The 24362-nt window shown below is 43.8% G+C and overlaps 1 protein-coding gene across 1 annotated transcript in view; it reads right to left on the bottom strand.

Moving 5' to 3' along the window:
- Positions 1-4895: 4895 nt before the first annotated feature.
- The window catches only part of TMEM209 (transmembrane protein 209), a 23168-nt gene continuing 3701 nt past the window's right edge, over positions 4896-24362 (bottom strand). The window contains exons 4-15 of the mRNA XM_019543812.1: positions 23788-23919; positions 21036-21271; positions 20237-20441; positions 17758-17933; positions 16194-16265; positions 14092-14188; positions 12769-12894; positions 12154-12251; positions 9537-9651; positions 9331-9428; positions 7860-7933; positions 4896-6991 (exon numbers count right to left, since the gene is read on the bottom strand). Of these exons, the coding sequence (XP_019399357.1) occupies positions 6937-6991; positions 7860-7933; positions 9331-9428; positions 9537-9651; positions 12154-12251; positions 12769-12894; positions 14092-14188; positions 16194-16265; positions 17758-17933; positions 20237-20441; positions 21036-21271; positions 23788-23919 (1484 nt within the window). The 3' untranslated portion in view covers positions 4896-6936. The remainder of the gene's footprint in view (positions 6992-7859; positions 7934-9330; positions 9429-9536; positions 9652-12153; positions 12252-12768; positions 12895-14091; positions 14189-16193; positions 16266-17757; positions 17934-20236; positions 20442-21035; positions 21272-23787; positions 23920-24362) is intronic.

The raw sequence follows: 24362 nt of genomic DNA, 5'->3' as shown, positions 1-24362 counted from the left end.
GGCGGACGTGAGCTGGTGCTGAAGGAGCTCAGGCTGGGAGTTGGATGTTGCTAAACGTTCAGAGTTGCGAGGGCTGGGCGTCGATGGGGAAACAGCTGGATCCTGGCTGGCGCGGGGGGCAAGCAGGAAAGGGATGATGTGACACGGCAGGGACCGGACTCAGCAGCCCGCGAGGTCTCCACCAGCCCAGCAGTCCCCTCCTACCCACACCAGGCTTCGGTCACCTGCGTCTCTTCCCCTGGCCGCTGTGGGAGAGGCAATGAAAACCAGGCTCCCAGGTCTGACTCTTTAACAGTATTCATTAATAACATGTTAAATCAGCTAACTTTGCATTCCCCTCCCAGGAAGGGTGGGGATGCCATTAGGTCTGGTGCAGCATTGGCCCAAACTCCTAATACACTTAACATCTAACCACAGCAAGCACCTGATGTTCATTAATGCGCAGTGGGCACATCTACACGTTCATTAATGTGCAGTCATTATAGTGCATTTAATTTAGTACTTGTTCAATGAAGTACTGAATACTGAAGTACTGTCCAGCTACTGCACAGTAGCACCAGTGCAGTTTTTAGTGATACTTACTGTGCAGTAGCCTAACACTATTGTGTAGTAGTGCATTAGCACGGTTTTTGCCCAGCACACTACTGCGCAGTGTTATTAGGCTACTGCACATTAAACGTCTCCTGTAGACATGCTGAGCCATAAAATCCTCCAGCCCTTTTAACCTACGAATCAACATGCAGAATTTGTGCCCCAGTGTCTCTCTTCACTGTTTTGCTGATCATAAAAATATCCATTTCCTTCTTCTTTGCAATGGGGATCAGCGGCAGAGGATCAAATGATATCCCTCTTTTCTGTCTCTGGTCCTTGGGATGAGACTTGAGCGTGCTGAACTGTGAGAGGGAACATGGATTTTAAATCCATCCTTCACCCGGGTTGCCAGCAGAGCATGTCAGGTGGGGTATGAGCCAACTCAGATTTTGTCTAGTTCCAAATCCTGACTTTGACTCAAGGCGAAAAATGTGGGGGGAGGCAGAAAATAAATGCAAGGTCCGCCATGCAGAGGAAAAAGGAGGGAAGCAGAGTGTTGATTCAGGTCTCGACTCCTTCATCTTACTGAAACATGAGACTTGATTGTTAATAATCGTGCTGATACCATCCAACCAGAGCTATACGTGATGCACTGAGCAAAGAGGGATCGTTCCCAATGTGGCCAGATGGGAAGAAAGGGACAACGCAAGAGCAGAGCAGTCGATGCAGTGGTGGCGACATCATCTACGTTGGTTAGCACTACAGAAGAAAAAGACTTGGGGGTCATCACCGACCACAAGATGAACATGAGCCTCCAATGCGATGCTGCGGCTAGTAAAGCGACCAAAATGCTGGTGTGCATCCATAGATGCTTCTCGAGCAAATCCCGGGATGTCATTCTCCCCTTGTACTCGGCCTTGGTGAGGCCGCAGCTGGAGTACTGCGTCCAGTTTTGGGCTCCACAATTCAACAAGGATGTGGAGAAGCTTGAGAGAGTCCAGAGGAGAGCCACGCGCATGATCAGAGGTCAGGAAAACAGATCTTACGATGACAGGCTGAGAGCCATGGGACTCTTTAGCCTGGAAAAGCGCAGGCTCAGGGGTGATCTGATGGCCACCTATAAGTTTATCAGGGGTGACCACCAGGATCTGGGGGAACGTCTGTTCACCAGAGCGCCCCAAGGGATGACGAGGTCGAACGGTCACAAACTCCTGCAAGACCGTTTCAGGCTGGACATAAGGAAGAATTTCTTTACTGTCCGAGCCCCCAAGGTCTGGAACAGTCTGCCAGCGGAGGTGGTTCAAGCACCTACGTTGAACACCTTCAAGAGTAAATTGGATGCTTATCTTGCTGGGATCCTATGACTCCAGCTGCCTTCCTGCCCTTCAGGCAGGGGGCTGGACTCGATGATCTCCCGAGGTCCCTTCCAGCCCTAATGTCTATGAAATCTATGAAAATCTATGAAAATCTTGCCTCTGAGTTTCAGCAGGTGGAGCCTGTACAGTAGCAAATCTGTGGCCATCGAGAAGGTTGTGATTTTTTACTCTTCTGCCACCTGGAATTTCACAGGGACATCAGGGCCTGCTGCTTCCAACACCTGAGCTATTGGTGCTTAGCAGTGTCAGGCTATAGACTGGCTGGGATATGGCAGCTCTTTTGCGGCTGGCTGGACTGATTGTCCTCACATTTATCGTGACAGATTCAATTTTTCTATTCCACTTTAGGCTACAGTGCTCTTGAAAAAACAGAATGGCTTTCCGCGTGCAATCCAGACTGCATGTGGACACCACTGCTGAGTCAGTAAAAAAACAAAATGATTTGGGGGAAAACATTTATGGGTAGTATAAGCATGGGACACTGGGCGTGTCTACGTGTGTACTAATGTGCCATAATTATGACATGTTAAGTTTAGTACCTGTAATAACAGGTACTAACTCCACGCATAGGTACTAGCTCTGGGATAATAACAGAGACTAACTCTACTGAACTACTGCGCAGTAGCACTGGCGCACACCTTTGTAGTGATGCTAATGTGCGCTAGACTCATTCTACTACACATTAGTGCAATAGCACAGCTTTTGCCATGATGCACTAATACACACTAGAATGAGTCTACTGCGCTTTTAGTGTCTCGTGTAGACGTGCCCACTGAGTACTGTCTAGTAAGTCCAATGGTGGTACCAGAAATTGGCTGGTGAATAAGACCATCTAGATAGACCTTCTTAGAAGGAAACACGTTTAGAGTGAAAAAACAGGTGTATTATTAGCAGATTTTTCCCTTTCAAAGGGATTAAATCCTGGACAAGGACAAAACACTGCACGTGAGTGTGGGGGGGTCACTCTACATGACCTTGGGGGTCTTCAAGAGGAGGTTGGATAGGTATCTGGCTGGGGTATTATGATCCCAGCACTTGTTCCTGCCCAGGGCAGGGGGTTGGACTTAAAGATCTGTTTAGGTTCCTCCTGACCCTAGAAACTATGAGACACTTAATGCACATAGACTGGTTGGCTGCACATTGCAGCACAGCAAAAACTGTACTATTACACTAAATGCACATTAGTCTACTGCACATTAACCATCATGAACAAAATGTGATCACACTAATGTGGAGTAGGACAGCCTACTGCACATTTACTTCCTTTTGCAAGTACTGCACTGAATGCACAACAGACACTGCACATTACTGAATGTGTAGACGCACCCACTGTTTCCCTTCTTTAACTTTGCAAGAGCAGATGGCAGGAATACTGTCTCTTCCCAATGTGAAGGGAAGAGAGGAGCAAAGGTTTTGAACAGGGCTCAGTAAGAGGTGAACAAAGTATTTTAAGCGCGGGCCAACCATTGGGACAGACTGTCAGGATGCAGCAAGATACATTTTGAATGAAGCAGTCGGCACTCATGTTGCTCCTTTGTGAGATGCGTTTCTCCTACCGGAGTTGGAGGCTTTATTCACAGCAAAGGCACTAAACAGCGCAGAACCCTGCTCCATCTTAGGTTACAGGGATGTCTTGTTGTTTGGCTTTCCAAGGCAAGGTGTTTTTCAAACGTATGAGACAGAGCCAGCCTTCCAGGCAGCTCAGCCTAGGAAGACAAACAGTGTTTAATACATGCAGATCAACCCGAGCCTGTGTTAGATAGCAGGTGGCTGCAGCTGCATCATGGGCAAAGATCTTGAGACGCAAGGTGAAGGAGACCACGCAAAAGACATGAATTTGTCCCAAAGCCATTCTTGGGTTGGCCTTCTGTTCCTGAGGTTACCACCAAAGAGCCAAGATACATTTACTTTGGGGCTGGACACCCATTCACTAGGAACTGGATGGGAACCATGTGTGGAACTAAGACCATGTCCTGTTCATATTGTATTTACTCAGTTCCAAGGCAAGGGTTTTTTCCCCATTTAATGTGTGGGGTAGGGGGACATGGACACATCCTCTTGCCTTCAAATCATGTTTGAGGCTGCAAGTCAATACAATAGTTTAAGCTCTTTATTTTCAGTGCCAGACCTTGCAGCAGGAAACTTCTACTGACAAAACCAGGTTACAGTGTTAGAGCAGTAACTGTTCTTCAGGTAGCAGGCACTTCCAGGGGAGCAGTGGCAAGTTTTATAAAAACTGGGGCCTCTTCCCTTACACCATTGATCACAAATGTCCTTTGTTTTCCGTATTTCTTCACACTAACTTGTTTTCTTTCTTTCAAGAAGACATTTCTGGGACAAGGTGTCAGCCCTGATACATACTTGTATAAAGAACTTGTTTGGGTGAAGTCCTGTTTTATTTGGGTTGGAAACCTGAATGACTGAGGAATTCTGCTTTCAGCACGTAGCACTTGTACAAAACTATTTAGTGGCCAGAGAAGGAGAAGGAATAATCTCCAAGTTCAAAGGAACCCACCAAATGTTTTTACACTAGATGCTTTAAAACTGCAGCCACTGAATGCTGCTAGCTGTGCCATCCTCCAGGATGGAAGGTGAATGTTAAAACTACTCTCTACCCTCAGATACATGTTACTGCATGAGGCCTTTATTTTATTAAGTTAAACCAGGAAGCAAAGTGGGCTACACGAAGTAACTTTACTGGTTCAGCTCACTATGATATACCCCCTTCACTTTGTACAAAACCTTTGCAAAGGGATTCCAATACATAGGCCCCGAATTTCATCAGTTCTCTGTTAATCGGCCCCAACTAAAATGTGCTACCCGGACTCCAGTACTGGAGCCATGCAGCCCATCGCACTGAAGGTCAATGGTTTATTACTGCAGATCAACTCTCATGCAAATCTGACAGTAAACTGCATGACGGGGGAGAGTAAGTCCACAACTCATCAGTATGGACAAGAGATGTTACCGCTCAAAAACCACACAAGCGTTTAAACAAGACAGGCCCATTTAATACAGGCACTGAATCAAACATTTGCTTAACAGTCTGATCTCCAAGTAACGTTCCCAACTTTTTGGCAAAAGTATCGCCTGCAACAACTTGTAGGCCCTACGACAAACAGGAATCCAGCTGATGCTAAAAAACACCAGGTGTCTGCCCAAAACAATAAATGAATGGTGACAAGACCGAGCACATGAAAAATGCCGATGGTGTTCTTTCTAAATGCTTGTGTACGCAGGCAATCCACAGTTCATACAAAAATGGAAACATGGTACAAGGAACATGAAGTCACAGTACAGCTCATTCAGGTTTTGCATGCTCTGCACATGTCTATCCAGGCAGCACATTTAATGAACCCTGGATGAGTATTTTTGGCAGGATTTCAGTGTTTTTGCACTTACGAGTGGCATGAAAATGTCTGGATTTCCTGGCCAGTGTGAGCTCATGGGTAAAACTAAGCAGACACACCTGTTATAAACTCACACTTCAGAGGAGTGAATGATGAAGACCCCTCCCAGAGGGTTTCTGAAATACATCCTCCCTAATATAAAAAGAGTTAAAAACTACACATTTTTAAAACTTCCTGTTTCACCAGGAATTGCAATGGCTTTAGGAACACACCTTGTAAACACTTTAAGCACCTGTTTTTTTTCCAAACTGGTTTTCTAACAAGCAATTAGCTTGCATTACGCACAACTGCTTAGATAACTGTCAAACACTACATTAGGTTATGTCCAAAGCCAGGATATCTTCATCCATCATCATATAAGCTTCTAGTAAAGAGACCAGATCTTGCACATGACATGGGTGCTGATTTGATGATCCAACCAGGTGATCTGGCATTCAAGCAAGACAGGAGATCAAGTCGCCAGTTTGATTCTTGCTTGTAGGCAATCACTCTCAGCGCCAGGAGGGAACACCAGGAGGCTTTGTGAGCATTTCCCAGCCAAGCTGTGCCCATTTCTCTCAGTTAAAGAGAAATTCTGAGCAATGAAGATGAGCTGGGACCAGAATATGCACCTGTGCTCCTAGGGATTTCCTCATGTAAGCATCCTAAAGTGCCCTGAAGCACATAAGAGACCCCTTTCCATTCCAGAGTGGTTTTTACATCTCACAGAAATATCCCTGAAAAAAAATCAAGGATTAGTAGCCAAAACACCAATGTGAGAGCTTAAAAAAAAAAGTTTTAAAAAAGTAAATGAAGCTGGGGTACCACAGCATCTGCGCTACCACAGCATCTGCGCTCAAGTCATGCGTCACTGCACCCAAAAAAGTCAAGCTTAGAAGGCACCTCAGTTCTTTTGAGAGCAACCCAAACGGGTGAAGCCTGACTAGTGAGTTAGGTGTGAGGATTCCTTTCATTTATCTTTCCAGGGCAGTCACCTTAGAAATGTGGCAGTCTTAGAAAAATCCTGCATACAGGGGCATCTGTGAGGATGGCCATGAATCTCTCTGACCAGATATGATAAAGATGTTAATTAACAAACAGATTCTCTGAACATCTTGAGCACAAGAGAAATCTGGTTACTATGCAGCCTCCCCTGGAGCTCGTGGATCTTGCATTTGCACCGTAGTAGAAATCAACAACAATGTGCACCCGTAGCTGGGCAATCCCAGTTGCACTGCAGGATCCTGCCTTCACCAGGTTTAACTGCTGGTGTAGGGGGCTGTATCTAAGTGAAGTAGCCACAGCAATGAGCTCTGAAAAGCACCTCAGTTAGAAGAATGGTTGAGGCTTGTCAAGTATGTTTCAAGGCAGGAACTGGTAGAGCGGCATTGGATGTGGAATCACAGCTACTTGGAGCACTTCCACGCTCAAATTATTTAAAAAAAAAAAAAAGTATATTCTCACAAGAACAAAATATGAAATGTAAACATCTCCTCTGTCCACAAAGCAGAGATAAGTAAGTATTTTGTCCCACAGCCAAGTCTATGTTCAAGGCAACAAGTGTATTTAAGCTGCTCAGTTATCTTCGCAGAGGCAGAGGTGTTTCTTACATTTAAGCTGGAGGCCAGCAAACACAGGTATTATTCTCCAAAAATCCAGAGAACATTCACTCCCGATAAGCCAAGATTTACTCGCCTGTAAAGAGAGATGATAATGAAAGATATAAATCCAAAAACAGGAGATACCAGAGCAATGACAATAACTATGCTTATCTATAAATGACATTTATTTCAGGGCAGACGTAGCCAGTCATTTAGTACAGAGAAGACAGCGTTCCCTAGCAGGCTCCACCATACACTGAAGCAGTAGAAAACTTGGGTTTTTTTGTTATGCACATGAATGCCTGCATGAATTTAAGACGTTTTAAAATAAAAAGTCTACTTTTATTTCAAAGAGGAGCTAATTTTCCTTGCTTAATCCATTTGGCACTCTTTAGGACTCCCCAAACTTAAGATTTCCTATCCCAGATTTCTGTAGGAAGTTAACTTGCTTGGTAAAAAAACAGTTCCCTTATGCTTCTAAGTAGCACATTTCAGTCTCTGCTATGAATTAATCTCTTCTGGAACAGAGTTGTTGAATTTTCTCCATGGCAGTTCGGTTCAGAGCTCTTGTGTTTGAAGAGGTCATCCTGAACAGCAAACTTAACGGTCACTGGAAACTAAGTGAAAATGGAGGCAGGCTTTGGAGGTACAGATTTATACCCAAGATCAAAAGGAGGCCCTTGTTTTAGTCTGATGCTTGGAAAAGAAGAACAAAATATCTGTATTACTGTTAGAAATGCACATTTTAAGTTAGGTTGAGCTTTATAACATAAGCTCAGGGGGGACAGCCAGCAACGTTGGAAGAGGCAGAAAGAAAACGGATGCTCAGTGTTCTTTGACTGGAGTCAATAATGATTACAGATTGCTTATGTAGGAGCTGGAGCTAAACTGCTTTTTGGGAGCTTGAAAAGTTACTGTTTAACGTCTGCATGAGGTGCAGGGAAACAGCACTCAATACCTACCCAAGCATTCCAGATTCTTTCGTCTTTATGATATACAGGAACATTAGCAAGGTATGGAACATGTTGTTTCTGCCCTGAATCCACAGAAGGAGAAGAGGGTGAAGATTATGTCACATATAACATATTCAGCCTGAGCACTCTGCCTAATTTCTAATTTAACAGCTTTCATTTCCTGTCCAAAGTTTCGGTATAGTGGTGCCCTACATTGTTACAAAATCGCATTTGGGGGCATCTTTGTCAAAGCAAACCTCTGGGAATCAAGTTAGTTTTGGGATACTGTTCACTTGTTCCACTTAGGTAAATACAACATGAAATTATTTTGTAGGGTGGATTATGACCTTCATTTATTTTAAAGGCTGAAACAATTTTCATTCCTTTCTACAACAAGGGTCCCAGGTTTGGTCAGACATCCCACTGCATTTACAAACATGTAGCAGAGGTTCAGCTTAACAAGAAGTTTTACCAGCACTAGCCCCTGCAATTAAGAGGCAGCCACCAGGGAATCAGAACAGAACCCTGGTTTAGCTAATCTGTTTTAAACATATTCCTTTAATAATGTATGTGTAACAGGGGAAGGTATCACTTAGGTACTTTACTCAGGCACTTTATGTTAATAGCATATTTAGGCCACATGCTAGCATTAGATCATAGTCATATTTTTGTTCTGCACTAAGCTCTCTGATATTCCAAAGACAACTTCCCTACTCAATAAAATTGACTGGTCAATAAAATTTAATAGCTGAGATCAGCTAGAGCAAGGGGTGACAACATTTTTGGCTACAGTGCCAGAAACATCCACAACCTCTACTTGAAGATGTAGTGGCCTGCCCAGAGCCTGGGGCTGGCTCCAGCAGGCAGCCGGGAGGTGCAAGCAGCTGCACCAGGAGCCGTGAAGCCCTGGCCTGGCTCATTGCCAGTGGTGGGTGCATGCCTCAGGGTAGGTGGCATAGAGGAGGCTTGGACTGTGCTGCCACAACAAGGATCAGGCCCCTCACAGCTCCCTCCCATCTGAACCAGATATGCATGCACCTACTGCTAGCAACAAGCTGGGCCACGGCTCCATGGACCCTGGGGCAGATGCTTGCAACATCCCAGCTATCTGCCACAGCTGACATGGCTCTGAACAGGCCCCTGCTGCTTGCCATGGATCCCAGGCTGCTCGTGGCAGGTGGCAGCAAGGGTGCAAGCAGTTACACTGGGGTTTGCAGAGCCCCAGCTCTTCTTGTTGCTAGCGGTGGGGTATGTGTACCTCCAGGAGGATGGTGGGAGAGCTACAAGGGGCCCAATCCTTGTCGTGGCACTGCAGCCCCAGCCTCGTCCTTGCAGTCTGCCCCAAGGCGCACATGCCAACCAAAATGCCTGTGTGTGCCATGCTCTGGCATGTGTGCAAGGGGTTGCCAATCCCTGAGCCAGAGTGTTCAGCTAGTGCATCGTCTTCTTGAGTATCAGAAGAAAGCCAACATGTTCAGACCTTGGGCAGGTTGTAGACATGGCGCTGGTAGATAAGCTCATAGTGGGGAGGGTTGATGCTGCTTTGGTAGATGCAAAACACATTCTCATTGGAAATGTCTGTGAAGGAAAAGTTTGAGAGAAAACGGACTTGAGTGTTGCATCCTGCTTCAAGCAGTAAATGCCACCTATACAAATGGATACAAAGCCATACAAGAATGCCAATACCTGGCTTATCTGGTGTTTGAACGAAGTGTTGAGAGGTAAATGTTTTGCCATCAGGATACTTAGGATGAGGTGGCAGCCTGGAGTCAAGGTAAGTGCAGAATACGTGCATAATGATCTGGGAAGAAAAAGCAAAAATACATAATTTTGTGCCCATGAGAATGTAGAACTAAGTGCAACAACAAAGTGATTAATCTTTAATAGGCTCATTTACTAATTAAAGACTCTGAGAGTGGGTGGCTTTACTGCAATTGTGATTTAACCAGGCAAATTTCAAAGGGGCAAGACAATTTAGCATTTAAACCAAGGCACTGCATGGGTCTGAATATTGATGCAAGATGTTGAGTTTCATCTGCCTTCTGAACGAAATATTGGTCACAATGGGGACAGATCACTTCTGTATGTCAGGTGCTACGCCCAGGTTCACATGTACGGTGTTTTCATATTGGCATCTTAAAACTCAGCAGCAAATACTGACCACAAATCACTGTCATTTATTTCAACCCCCTTCCATTACCATTTGTGAGGGTGTCCTTTACACAGATAGAGCTAAAACAACTGCACTTCTGTAAACTCCTGGGGGCAAGTGTTTTGCAAAAAGCCTGGAATCTGATCAACTCTACCCTTTCCCTGAGGAAGATTACTAGAACCAGTGGCACCTTCCTTTTTAATTTTCACTATATTTTTAGACTAGTAACTCATTTGGGTGTCTACATATGAAGCGAGAAGTTTAGACTGACAAGATATTTAGGACTTCATGATAGTCTGTTCAGTGCACATCTCCTCTGATTGGTATTGGAAAGAAAAGACAGGCTGAATTCCAGGATGTTTTTTGGCCTTGTGTCAATGAGGGCTTCCCTTTGATAGCTGGCAGATTCCCACTTGGTTCAGGGTATGGGTGTAAAGCATCTTCCCTTGCAGATTTATGTTAGGGAGCTAGTAGTGATTTTTTGTACTCAGGTTGTATTCAGTGGGTCAATTCTCTGACAAGTATTTTTAACTCATTGCCACAGGGCTTTAAGGTCAGAAGGGACCACTGCAGCATCTAGCTGGATGCTTACATTTCACCCATATGTACCTATATTAAGCTAAAAGGCTTCAGTCAGACAAAAACAATTCAATCCTCAGCCGAATGAACTGGATTCCAGAGGCAGAGGATAGGAGAAACCAAAGTGCCATCAAGGTGCTCCAGCAACAGCAGGGAATTGATATGGGGAGATATGTCCAGAGGATCCCAGCACGTGACCCATCCCCATATTACAGAGGAAGTCAAAACATCTCCAAGACGATCTGTATGATCCTGAATTCATGAGCAAAATGTGGTCAAACCCTGATGCTTCAAAAAAAGAAAAAAAGTAGGAGAATATATCTGGCCTGTTGTGCAATGGGGTGAAGGGATGAATTTTCTTTCCCCCTGCGGAAAGCAGTTTAATACCCTGAAAACCTGGAATCCGTTATTAATTGCTGTCCTATTGCAAAGCTCCAGGTGTTAACACGCACACTGGGCAATGCACACTAGTCTTTTCTCAAGGCCCATCAAGATCAAGACTGACAGATGGTCCTTTCTGGCCATCACAGCCACGTAGCCTGCTTCCCTTGTACACTCTGGCTGTGAATTTCTCCCAGAAGACGGATTAAAGTGCATCTTTTAAACGGCTATCTGTAAGTTCAGTTGAAAGATGCAGAAAGTCATGGCTGTTCCACTACTTAATAACCTGCGTAGCTAAGAAATCCAGCCCTTTGCCTAGGATGAGTGTCCAGCATTCAAACATACATTTCATGCTTTTATCAGCAAGGTGAAAAAGCCTCCTGCTACCTCATCTCTGCTCCATGTGTGGGTACCTCACACACACAATCATTTCATAGCCTTCTACTCAACATGCTGAAGAAGTTGAGCACCTTAAAATCTCATCCTATAAAACTTATTTTCTATGTCTTAGATTATTTTGTGCCCCCCTCCCACCTTTGAGCTTTTTCATTTGAACTTTCATGTAGGTGTTGTTTATGATGAAAAGTGTTTCAGATGACTGGGCTGAGCAGCACTCCGAGTCCCTCTTTCACTAGATGTACTCCTTCTCTGAGCTATTCACACAGATTTTCACAGCAAACAATTAAATTAATGGGCATGAGGCAGAGAGTCCACTTAATCCACATTTATTATTCTCTCAACTCTGTTTAATTTGCCACCTGCTCTGGTGAAGGGAATTAGTCATTTAATCAAGATGAAGGGCTTTCCTTGTTTTAGGAGTTATCTGAATGCAGAAGTTTTACTTAATCATTAATTGTTTCTCAGTGCAGTAAAACAGCTGCTGTACTGAAGACAGAATGAGTCAGGCTTGGACCCCACACAACTCTCTGACTGGATTTTCAGCTGCATCTGAATAAGGAGTTGACACTGGATTAAGATATGCAATAGCATTTTCATGGCCTATCTGGGGCTACATCCAGTTTACATTATTCTCCTATGTAATCCCACGGAGTGCAATGGGATTAGCCAAGTAAAGCAAGCGGGATTTAGGATCTGCATACTGCATCTCTGCCTCCTATTCTTACCACTGGCACTGCAAAATAGTGCATGTTAACAGTTAACATCATACCAAGCCAAACTGTGCAAACTTACAGCAGAGTCAGTGGGCAAATCTGTATCCCATTTACGGCCTTTGAAGTCCCCACCTCTGTTCCAACAAAATGAACTCATGCAGCCTCCTTGGGAAAGCTCTAAAGGAAAAAGGTATGAAGTTATCACAGGGCAAGAAGTTAAAGGAAGCAAACTCTGATGTCAGTATTAGATACCATGCATCACCTACGGTCCTGTACAATAATACAAACAACTACCACACTTGTACAGTAAGTTTTTTAAGTGTCTTCACTAGATTTTCAAAGACGTATAAATTGGCAACTTAATTTTACTTGTAATTAAGGCAGGGTAGGAAAAAGTAATGAAAAAAAATTAAATCCACAAGTATTCAAAGCACACATGCAAAAGGTGAATGATGCAAAGCTTTGTTTTTAGAGCATATTGAAAGTTACCTGAAGATCGCTTGCCATTAAATCAGGATAAAAAAAAAGTAAATTTATTTTCCACTTCCTGCTTCCACTATTAGAAAAGCAGCCTCTTTCATCTACCTGCCGAGGCTCAAGTTCAAATGTTGCTGACAGACATGATAATCACTAATGCTTGACACAGGGAAATTATGACAAAGCACATTTTTAAGTCTGCACGATGACCAATTACCTTTGATCCTTTCTACCAAATACTCCTGGTTTGGAGTAAGGTCCAGGTACGGCACTATAGCGTTCAGTGTGGGGATAAGTGGAGCTTTAACAAGAGCTGCTTGTTTCAGACTGCTAATGCTGGCTTCTGGAAGACAAAGAGACAGCACACGTGATCTCTGGCTGCTGCAAAACACTGAACAGGCTCCTTTACCCAGGTAATAACAGTTACCAAGAGGCAGTATCTTCTTCAGCTAGCTTGCTCGTTGCACTGTGAGGACAGGTCCCAAGAATAACTGGCACGCTGTATGATTGATTATTCATGTTACCCGAGTGCCCGATTCTGTTTCCAGGGAACTAACTTCAATGGGAGCAAGATTTGTTGTGGTGGTGTCCTTTATGTTTTCATGGCTTATAAAAACTGCTAGGCACTCTGAGCGTAAAGGAAGACTGTGCCTTTTGCAAAGGGCTTGGAGAGTCTAAGTACAGCCCTGTACACAGTACAAGGAACCATCATTTAAGAGATGACTATTTGACATTTAAAACATGGGCTGGGTGGCCTTGGCAGTACATCAGCGGCAGGGCCAGGCAGCTAGAGGCAGGGCCCGTGCTGCTCTTTCTCCCACCCCCTGCTCCCCAGCTACATTGCAGGTAAAGCTTCCAGCTGGGTAGGGAGCTGCCCTGGGGCCAAGCAGCTGCAAACTGGATCCATCCATGCTGCTGCCACTTCTCCCCACTCCCCTCCGGCTCCCACCTCTGCGTCCCAGCTGCAAGTAGCTCCCAACTGGCTGGAAGCCGTGCCCGTGCTGCAGCTGAGGGAAGGGGGAGCAGCAGCAGTCCTGACACAGCTAGAAGCTGCCCAGCCCCAGCGTGGGCACAGGCAAAACCCCGAGGCTCCATGAGCTGGATATAGGCTCTGTGGGCTGCATCCAGCTCACAGCCATATGTTGCAAACTCCTGCCTTATATGAAGCACAGTGCAGCTTTATTGCAAAGAGCCCAAAGAGTAAGACTGTATACACAAGCAGACTGCTCCAAATATAGCTACTATAAGGCAAGGGTGTCCAACACACAGCCCCTGAGTGGCTAAATTGTGATCCATGGGCCCCCACTTGGGCACTATTCCCCAACTGTTCCAGCTTTTGCTTCTGCCAGGGGCTCCAGGGTCACCATCTTCCTCCAGCTTCCACTCTGTAGGGGCCAGGGAGCTGGCAGTTGGGGGTTTCAGGGCCCATAGTGCAGTGTGGCATGGTACAATGGGAGGATGCTTTGTAGGGGGGGGCAGGGTGGCTCTTAGCCCATGTAATCAAGGAAGCCAAACCAAATGAACTGCAGCGTATCTATACCTCCAATCTGCAACTCTGGACATCCCATTCTTCTCAGCTGAGTGCTCACAGAATCAATCTCTTGTACAAGTGGCACTAAGATAGTCTCATTAATCCACTAGGAGAAACAGAAACAGTGAAAAGGTCAGAAGCAACAAGAATACCTACGAGATGCTAGCTTACTCAAAGCAGTATCGTCATTACTGTGAAGACTACAAGTAAGAAGGTGAACAATAAATGCAACAAAGAGGGCAAAAAATGTTATTGTATTAGTGGAGTACCACTTTAAGGTAGGGGCTTGAACAACTATTTAGTCCCTTCTAAAAAATGTCAAAGAGTCCCAACGAGAAACAACTAGACTAGAGAACATCTCTAGATCAAGCTAGAGGCTTTCTGAATAGCTGGACAAGATCATAAAATGATAGAAAGTAGGGCTGGAAGGGACCTCTGAAGGCCATCTAGTCAACTGCCTGTTCAAGGCAGGACCATCATCCTAGATGACTGTTTGTCTAACCTGCTCTTAAATCTTTCAAGGATGGAGATTCCACAAGCTCTCTAGTTAGCGTGCTCCAATGTTTGAGTACCTGGACAGCGAGAAAGTCCTTCCTAATATCCAAACTAAACTGCAGTGCCTAAGACTAGACACGGTATTCCAAGTGAGGCAGCTTCAGTGCCAAATACAGCAGCAGGATCCTTTCTCTTGATTTGCAAGTGACGCTCTTATTAATACAGCTCAGATGCTATGAACATGCAGAAAGTCATCCATGAACAGATAAGTTATGGACATGTGAAAGCATAAATTGACATCTGTTTTGAAGGAAGAAGTGCTCTGAAGGAATTTCATTTATGATACTTGTGTGCTGATGGGACTCAAGACCAATGGATCAGTCACACTTCCTCAGCATCTGCACATCATTATCTGCCACTGAATATGGAGGATATTCATCATAATCATAAAAATATGGGGAAAAAAAAAAGGGCTGGAAGGGATCTCAGAGGTCGTTCAGTCCATCTCCTCCTCAAAGCAGGAACATCCACTTGTAAACCATCCTAGCCAAATAGTTTTGACCCACATCTAAAAAACATCTAATGACGGAAACTCCATAACTTCTCTATATAATCTGTTCCAGTGCTTAACCACCCACATAGTGAGAAAATTCTTTCTAATATCCAACCTCAATTTCTCTTGTTGAAATTTAAACCCATTACTTCTTATCCTGTACCCTGTAGAAACACAGAAGTTGATCATCATCCTCTTTAAAACAACACTTTTTGTCTTTGAAGACTATCAAATCCTCCTACAGCCCTGTTTTCTCCCACCTCAATAATCTCTTCTTCCATCAAATAACGTTTACTTAGTTTTCACTGCTCTTCTAACTGGCTTAAAAACGACACTCCTCACAGACGTTGTGATGTACAACAAGCTACAAACTGACAGTAGGTTATTTATTTTACTTTAAAGCGCAACTAAATCTCCATTTGCTACAGCATTGTGCTATTATATCTGGATTTTAGCATTTTTCAGCTGTTTTGAACTTTTGGAAAAAGTCAACCTTTGGGCTGGGATTTTCCAAGCTTATGCTGAGTCTAGGTGAACAATTTTGTAATGTTTGAGGAAAACTGAGTCATCGGTTTGAGTTGTGGAAGAGGAAAAACAAGTCTGACCATTTTCACTGCATTTTAAGATCTTTCTGTTTGTAACTCAAACGTGGCTGAACTTTACAATCTGAAGTTTTCAGGATGTCATCAAAACAGAGAAGTCATAAGTGCACGAGTTCAGGTTGAACGTGTGCCTTAGCAGCTGTCTTGCGAGTACACTGCATGTTAGTCTGTACTTGCGTGAGCACAGACTAATCCTCAAACACACTCTGGAATTATTCCTACCATCTGTGGCATCTTGGTAATTTTCCATTTTGCAGTACCTATTCTCATATAATACATTCAAATCAAAAGCAATAGTTTTCTTCAGAATCAAAGATCATTAAGTTATTAAAATCTATCTAGTTGATTCCTATTAAAATTGTGCAAATGCTGATTTGCTCAATTTTATTGAAGAGGAGTTCTGTAGAAACAAGGGAAAAGCACTGAAGCTTTAGTCTCTAAAGAGCATTGCTAATACTTACATTTCTGAATTTAGCTGTCCAGGAGTCCATGTGATCAAGCAGTTGTCGATTCATCATTACCCTTGCCCAAACCTATGCAAAAAGAGAGTTACAGAATGTAAAAGCCTTATTGCAAAGGTCTCAAAAAATGACTGAATACCAAGAAGGGTTTGTTTGTTTTTTTAAAAGGAGCTAGGTAATCTTTAAAATTAATTACAACAAACATTAAACCTTGGAGGTTTTAGAATGGTCATACCCCACAGGATATATGATGAGGGAGAAGGTAGGGTAGAGATGCACCTTATAGACTACCTGAATCAGAGACACATTATCTATAGATAGATTTAGATATATAGACACGTTTGATATATTATGAGAATTAGATTTAGTACATTTAAGTTAGTTATACAAGTGCACTATTTCAATTCCTTTAGCTACACGTACTAGTATAAAATTGGTCTAAGCTAGTAGGATTTCTAAAAGATGCATCTTGATGGAAAGGAATCAATGTGAAGTAGAGAAAAGGGATGAAAATGTTATTATCTGACCCAATTATACATTAATTTCTTATGTGCAGTATACTTCTCAGAATTCTGTGAGTGTATATGTATGCAAGATTTTTGTTGTATGTTTAGCTTCTTCACAGCTGCTACATACCAGTTAAGAGGACACTTATAAATCTAAAAAATTATCCGTAGTATAAAATGGCAGACAAAAGTTATTCAACAACAGGAATTGTGAAGATGACGTTTAACTGCTAGTCTCAAAAAGCTAGGAAGTAAGTTCTGTTTTATATTACTATGTAGTTAGTATATTTGTGAAGATCTGGTCAAAATGGTAAATGGTTAAAAGGCAAAAGGTGTTTACTGACTTCCACTACTTCCTGCAGAATGAATATAAATTTCACATGGCAGTAATCCTGATGTGCTAAATCAGGAGTCCATTTTTATTTATTTTACCCCATATAAAGCAGTGATGCTTTCTACTGGCAAACATATTTCCAAAATAAGCTGTTTGCATTTGAGTTTGGTGGACATAAAGAAAGCTTTCTAATTAATTGTATCAGGGGTGGCAAATCCACCTTGCACCCTAGGCCAGGATCTGGACCACGGCGCAAACAGCAGCAGCAGCTCCGAATCCAGCACAAGGCCCGTGGTGCAGCTATGGCTTTTACCATGCTTCTCATGCCAGAACCAAAGCTACAACTTCCACTGCATGCTCTCTGTGCTATCTCTGCATGGGACATGCAGCACGGTGTGGCTGCTGCAACATGGGGCAGCAATGGGGTCAGCGGCAAGTGGGGCTGCATCAGCCCTTGCTCACCCTCCTGTTGTCAACTACCCTTTCCACTGGGCCTCAAGGGTCCCAGATTTTGCAGCAGGGAATATCCCCATGTGTCCAGTGGCCCGCAGAATGGCTATGCAGGGTGGATCCAACCGACACCCTAAACTCTACGATGCCAATTCAGTACTATGGCATTTTTCCAACCTCGTGAATGTCAGTTATATCCAAGCCTTTGTATATTTATTTTAAAATTCATAACTGTATCTTTTCCCCTACTGGTTCCCTTCAGTTTTCTATATACCTCTTCTGCAGCCTGTTTAGAACTCATGTCAGCTTCATCTTTGTGTGCTGATGGAGCTTGAGACCTGCAGGCCAGCTGGTACTGGAACTTCCTCAGAATCTGTGCATAATCTCCCATGGAACGGCTGTAGTTCCAGAATGTCGGACTGCTTGAAGGAGAGCTGGAATCTGAACTCCCTGAAATTATCCCCGGAAAGAAATAGTTAGTGACCGTTTACTGCCAAACAAACTTTGCGAAGAGAAATTCTCTAGAAAAGCTTCCCCAAGTTTCTGTACTGCAGAGGGCTGCAGAATTCACTGAGCTTTGCTTCACCTCTAGTCTATTCAGTGGAAGACTTAATTCTTCTTTATCAGACTTCAAAAAGCACTTTGGGAGAGCTGTTAAAAAGGTAGGTATGTATCAATGACTTAAATTGACTGCGCTAATACTGGCATCTATCCAATATACATGAGAAGAACCAGAATACCTACTAGATATAGCTCTTTATGTCTTTTTCCATCACTAAAAAATACTGATTAAGAAGAATAAAAAGTCCTTCTTCAGATACATAGGAAGTTAGAGAAAAAAAAAATACGGGAAGCTTTGGACCCCTGCTGAACAAAATGGGACAGCTGTCAGCTGACACCTAAGAGAAATTCAAACTCCTAAACGATTACTTCATGTCTGTGTTCCACCAATCCAAGGGTGCTACCCTGCTTGACAGGGTACAAGATGATGAAGGTGGGGGTGATCACCCGCCAACAGTTGGTGAAGATCTCGTGAAGGAACATCTAGAGAGGCTGGACATTTAAATGTCAGCAGGACTGGACAAACCGCACCCAAGAGTGCAGCAAGAACTGGCCAACTTCATCACACGACCCATGGCAAAACTATTTGACAATATGTGGCACTTGGGAGAGGTTCCAGAAGACTGGAAGAGGGTCAATGTGGTGCCCATGTCCAAGAAGGGAAGGAAGGAGGATCCAGGGAATTACAGGCCAATGTTTGACCTCAAACCCTGTTGTGGGCAGGTCATGCCTTACCAACCTCATTTCCTTCTACAATCAGGTAACATGTCGCCTGGATAAGGGAGATGAGGTTGACGTCATACACTTGGACTTCAAAAAAAGCAGTTCACTTGGTCTCCCATGACTTGCTCATGGTACAATTGGAGAACTGCAGCCTTGATAACCCAATGGTTTGGTGGCTAAGGAGCTGGCTCCAAGGTAGGACCCAGAGAGTAATAATAGATGGAACTGAGTCAACATGGCGCTTGGTGACCAGTGGCATCCCTCAGGGTTCGGTACTTGGACCAGTGCTTTTTAATGATTTGGACTCGGGTGTTAAAAGTGGACTGGCAAAGTTGGCAGATAACACCACATTATGAGGGACTGCAGTCACACTAGAGGATAAGCTGGGGACACAGGCTGAACAGGTTTGCGAGGTGGGCAGAACAAAACCTGATGATTTTCAACACTGAAAAGTGTAAGGTGCTCCACCTGGGGAGAAACAACCCATAACACACTTACAAGCTCAGCAGTGCTACACTTACCAGCACCACCACCGAAAGAGACATGAGCCACTAATATGATGTCATAGGCAGCAAAGTAAACAAAACGCTGGCATGCATCTACTGATGCATCTCAAACAAGATATTATCCTCCTACTTTACTCAGTCTTCGTGAGGCCACAGCTGGAGTACTGCGTCCAGTTCTGGACACCACACACACTTCAGGAAGGATGTGGAGAAGCTTGAGAAAGTCCAAAGGACGGCTATACGTATGGTTAGACGCATGGAGAGCAGGCCATACAATGAGGGGCTGAGAGACATGGGTCTGTTCAGCATGAAGAAGAGAAGACTCAGAGGGAACTTGGTGGCAGCCCATCAATATATAAAGGGCTCATATCAGGGACTGGGAGAACATCTGGTCACCAGGGCTCCCCACGGGAAGACTAGGACTAACGGTCATAAATTGCTAGAACAGCGTTTCCCAACTGCTGTCAGATGTGAACAGGTGTGCCATGGCATTTGGGGAGCGACACCCCCCGTATGTCTTGTTTGTCTGTCTGTCTGCTGCAGTAGCTGGGGGGGGGGGGGGAATGCTGTACCACCTCCCCACCCCTCCGCAGCTGGCTGTGCACCACCCCTCCCCTCCCTCGGTATGCCGCAATTTTTTTTAAATTTATGTAAGTGTGCCATTGAATGAAAAAGGTTGGGAAATGCTGTGCTAGAAGACTGCTTTAGATTAGACATAAGGAAAAGCTTCTTTACAACTGAAGTGTCCATGGTCTTGAACAGATTCCCGCCAGAAGTGGTACAATCACCTGCTCTGGATATCTTAAAAAAATGCCTCGATGCTGACCTTGCTGGGGTCATCTCATCCAAGCAGTCTTTCCTGCCCAAGCACAGGGGTGCTGGACCTGATGATCTCCAGAGGTCCCTTCCAGCCCTTAGTATCTGTAAGTGAATCTATGGAATATTGCAAAGTCATTTATTTACCGAGCTGAACTCGATGCTGTTTCTCCTCTTCACTTCGAAGGAAGCTGTCTAACGATTTTAGTTCTGTCATGTAGTCTTCTTTGCCAGTAGGGGAGTTGTATAGTGTTGGTGAAGAACGGTACCGAGACCTCAGCCCACTGCTTTCTACTGGTCCAATGCTGGTGGGGTACGGTAACCCAGTAGGGGAGGGGCTGAAGCCAGATGCCTGTATGAAACAGAACGCATGACTGCCATTTGACAATACTGGAATCCTAATTAACTTTAGTTAGAAATTCAAGTTATTGATCTACACATCCATTTATCTAACTTGCCATTGCAGTGGTAACTGCTACTAAACTAGATGGTACTTTGGGTTCTGTAATTTTTTTGGGTTTCAGGCGTTTTCTTTAAATTCTGAGCCATACTTCATGTTAGATGGTGTAAAAGCATATAAAATGTTATCAAGAAGAATGAATGACCCAACTCAGAATACTATTTCCATTCTTGCAAACGTATAAATATACAAGGATCTAAGCAATTCAAAAATCATGTTCCGCAGTGTATGTTACAAGGATCTAACACAGGGGCAGGCAATTATTTGGGGCAGAAGGCCATTTACTGAGTTTTGGCAAGCCATTGAGGGCCACATGACAGGCAGCCCAGGGCAGATAAACATTAATTTTGTAAATTTTTCAGGGGCCCCACGGGCCGGATAGAATGGCCTGGCAGGCCACATATGGCCCCCAGGCTGCATTTTGCCCACCCCTGGTCTAACAAGTAAATTCCAACTTCTTCCAACAAGAGCTGTCATAGTTGTTACCTTACTATAGTTGCTACTTGGTGAGTAGGTCACAGCAGTGCTGTAGGAACCACTACTGCCTGCCAGAGAATGTAGCTGAGGACTATACCCAGTGATGCAGCCAGTGAATTTTGGGCTGGCACTGGGTGAACGGGATGGGCTGTAACTCAGCACACTCTGACCCTGGATTGGAGGAGAAGGCGTAGAAGGAGGGATTTTCTTTGCCACCAGCTCTCGTGGAGGAGTTGTTTGTATTGCTGCAGTAAGAAGAAAAGCAGAATCAGTAAGGAAGGAGTAGCAGCCTGGATTCCATTTTTGTCTCAGTTAAGTGTTGTTATTTCTTCACAATACAGGAGACCCTTGCCATTCACGGGGGATACGTTCTCATATCCTCCACGAACAGCAAAATCCATGAAAAAGGCACTGTGTTCATGAATGCTGTCTGTGTTCTTGAACTCAGTACTCCTGGCGGCGGGGGAGTGGGGCACGGCTGCTCTGGCAATGGTGGGAGCCCCACAGTGGCAAGTGCAGAGCTCCCAAGGAGCTCCTTTAACTGTATTTAAGAAGCGGATTTGGCATTTGCAAATATTTGAAACCATGAATGCTTAACCCGCAACTGCACTAAGGAACAGGGGGCTGGGTGAGGGGCAGCTTCTGGACCAGAGTCCACTTTATAGTGAGACTTGGCCAAAACCCCCACCCAAAAAAAAATCAAACCAAAACAAACCCAACCCCTCTGCCCCCAGCAACAAGATTTAAAAGTTTCACACTTTGCCCCTCTGGGGGCAGCAAAGCCCCAACCAAGAAATCAGGGAAAAGGAAGGACAGAGTCTGGTAGAGAGAGACCTAGGCTAAATTCTGCAGAACTCCCTGCAAAACAAAACCTTGGACAAACACTTCATCTCAGTCAGTTCCCGATCTGCAAAATATTGATGAAAACACTTCTCTTCTGCTCTTTATCACCTCTGTTTAGACTGAAAGAAAATCAAGTCAGGAACTATGCTACTGATTGTTAGAATACAGTCTAGGTCTACAAGTGTCTTATCTGAGCTGGGGTTTCTAGGCGCTTTATAAACAGAGCAGAATATATAAATAATGAGACCGCAGTCAGTCCTTCCCTTTGGCCAACACAGGAGCATTGCTTGTTCTCATCTGCCAGTTCTAATCCTAGTCTTTTAAAATCCTTGTTTTGTGCCTATGAGCAGCAAAAGATATTTTAGATTCCACTTTGTCTGATCCAATTTACAATCTATCTGATATTAAAACTTCTCTACTGTAGGTTACGTTTCTCAAAGAAACGGCAGAACATTTCACTATCAGGAAATTTTCCTTTTTAAGGACATCTTAATAACAATATTTATATGCACTACCTCCAAAAGTTTCAAACACAAGTGAAACATACTCTCTTTGTGGTTTAGAGAAGTTACACAAATTACATTACTTTTAACTGTATATACTAATTGTTACTATGAAGTCCTTTCAATGTGAAGAGTTCCTTCCAGTCAGACTGGAAAACCAGCATTCTGCATTTTCTAAACTTCTCTCATCAGGTTCTTCCAATTTTAGAGGTTTGTTTAGAAACTCAAAAATATTTTATAAAGGAACTGCTTTTTACAGTTTCAGTTTTACACTTCAATATTAAGCTTTCCCTCTGTGGTGGGTACCTTACCTAATGGCAAGTTACCATGATTTAAATCTACTCCCTCCAGCTTCGCACAAATTGTTACCATGTTCTAGATTAGGGTAGGGGGTCAGCAACCTATTAGGAACAGCAGGCAAAATTAATGGCGCTAGATCCAAAGGCAGACTGCCACATTTGAGCTGGCAGCCACTGCTGTTCCCCTCTGCACCTTACACTGCAGTCACACTGCTGTCAACCTCTTGTTTTTGTGGGCCAGCTACAATCACCTGAGAGTTCAGGCCAGAGATTGCCAACCTCTGCCCTATGTCATCTATCACAAAGTTGGAGCATCTTTCATTGTTTGTCTGTGTCCCAACACAAACCCACCTCTCCTTCTGCCTTTTTTGCTTCACCCTGATTACCTATAATCCTCCTGTTTGTTGCTAAAACCCTGGCCAGTTGGAAGACACATTATGAATCACTGAAACACATGCATTTGCTTGCAGACATTAGACACACCAATATAAATTAACTGATGTTACAGCAAAAAAGATCATTTGATCAATTAGTTTAACCTCTGCATAATATAGGCTACATATATTCACTCAGTTATTCCCATTCTGAGTGTACAAACAAGGTATATCAATCAGGAAAAAAATCCATCTCAAGACATCAGGAGATCCACGTCTCCCCTTCACTAGTTTGATTCCAATGGGTGGTCAGCCTCATTGTTAAAAATGTATCTTATTTCTAGTATGAATTTACCTGGCTTCAATTTCTAGTCATTAGTTCTTGCTAGGCCTTTCTCTGCTAGATAACAGATAGCCTTTGTACCTAGTATTTTCTTCCCCTGAAGTTACCTATAAGCTAATCAAAGCACTTCTTGACATTTTGTATCTTCATTCTGTTTCGCCTAGTGCACTTTACTGATCATCACAGAGAGGGAAACTAGAACAGCATTTCAGCTTGGCACTTCTGCACTTCAGAGAGTATTTAATGCATCACTTTGCCCTTCTAGCTATCATATGCTTTTGTGAAGCATGTTTTAGAGGACTGTGGTCAGCTGAGATCCACAACCAAGTCTTTTCAGAAGGTCTAACATCAAGAAACTCACTTGTAGATACCATTGCAAAAAACAGCTGTTATACCTACATGCATTCTGAAGCCCAAGAAGAGTTTGTTGCCCAGGACTCATAACCAAGTTGGTTGGTGCCACAGTGTATTTGAAATACCTCCAGAAATCGAACAGGGCATTCAGGCTGAACAGAGATGCAAGTGCAAGTTCTGGAACAACATTTAAAAAAAATATATATTTGAAAAAAAACAGTTCTCTGTTTTAGAAAACGCCGTCCATGAAAAATGTCCTCATTTTATTGACAATGTTTTATGTTCTTTATCAGTTCCATTATTAGGGGCATTACCATGGCAAAAGTTTCATAGTTGGTTGGGTCAGAAGGGACCTGAGCAGATCATCATGTCATGGCAGGAAAGAGTACTGGGGTCAGATGACCCCAGCAAGGTATCTATCTAGCCTCTTCTTAAAGACCCCCAGGGTAGAAGCCAGGACCACTTCCCTTGGAAGTTCGTTCCAGATCCTAGCTACCCTGACTGTGAAGTAGCGCCTCCTGATATCTAGCCTGAATCTACTGGAAAAGCACAGGCTCAGGGGTGATCTGATGGCCACCTATAAGTTTATCAGGGGCGACCACCAGTATCTGGGGGAACAT

The sequence above is a fragment of the Crocodylus porosus genome, unplaced genomic scaffold (genome assembly GCF_001723895.1).
Source record: "Crocodylus porosus isolate Cpor-Errol unplaced genomic scaffold, CroPor_comp1, whole genome shotgun sequence".
Taxonomy (NCBI): domain Eukaryota; kingdom Metazoa; phylum Chordata; order Crocodylia; family Crocodylidae; genus Crocodylus; species Crocodylus porosus.
This window is presented reverse-complemented; position numbering and strand designations above follow the sequence as displayed.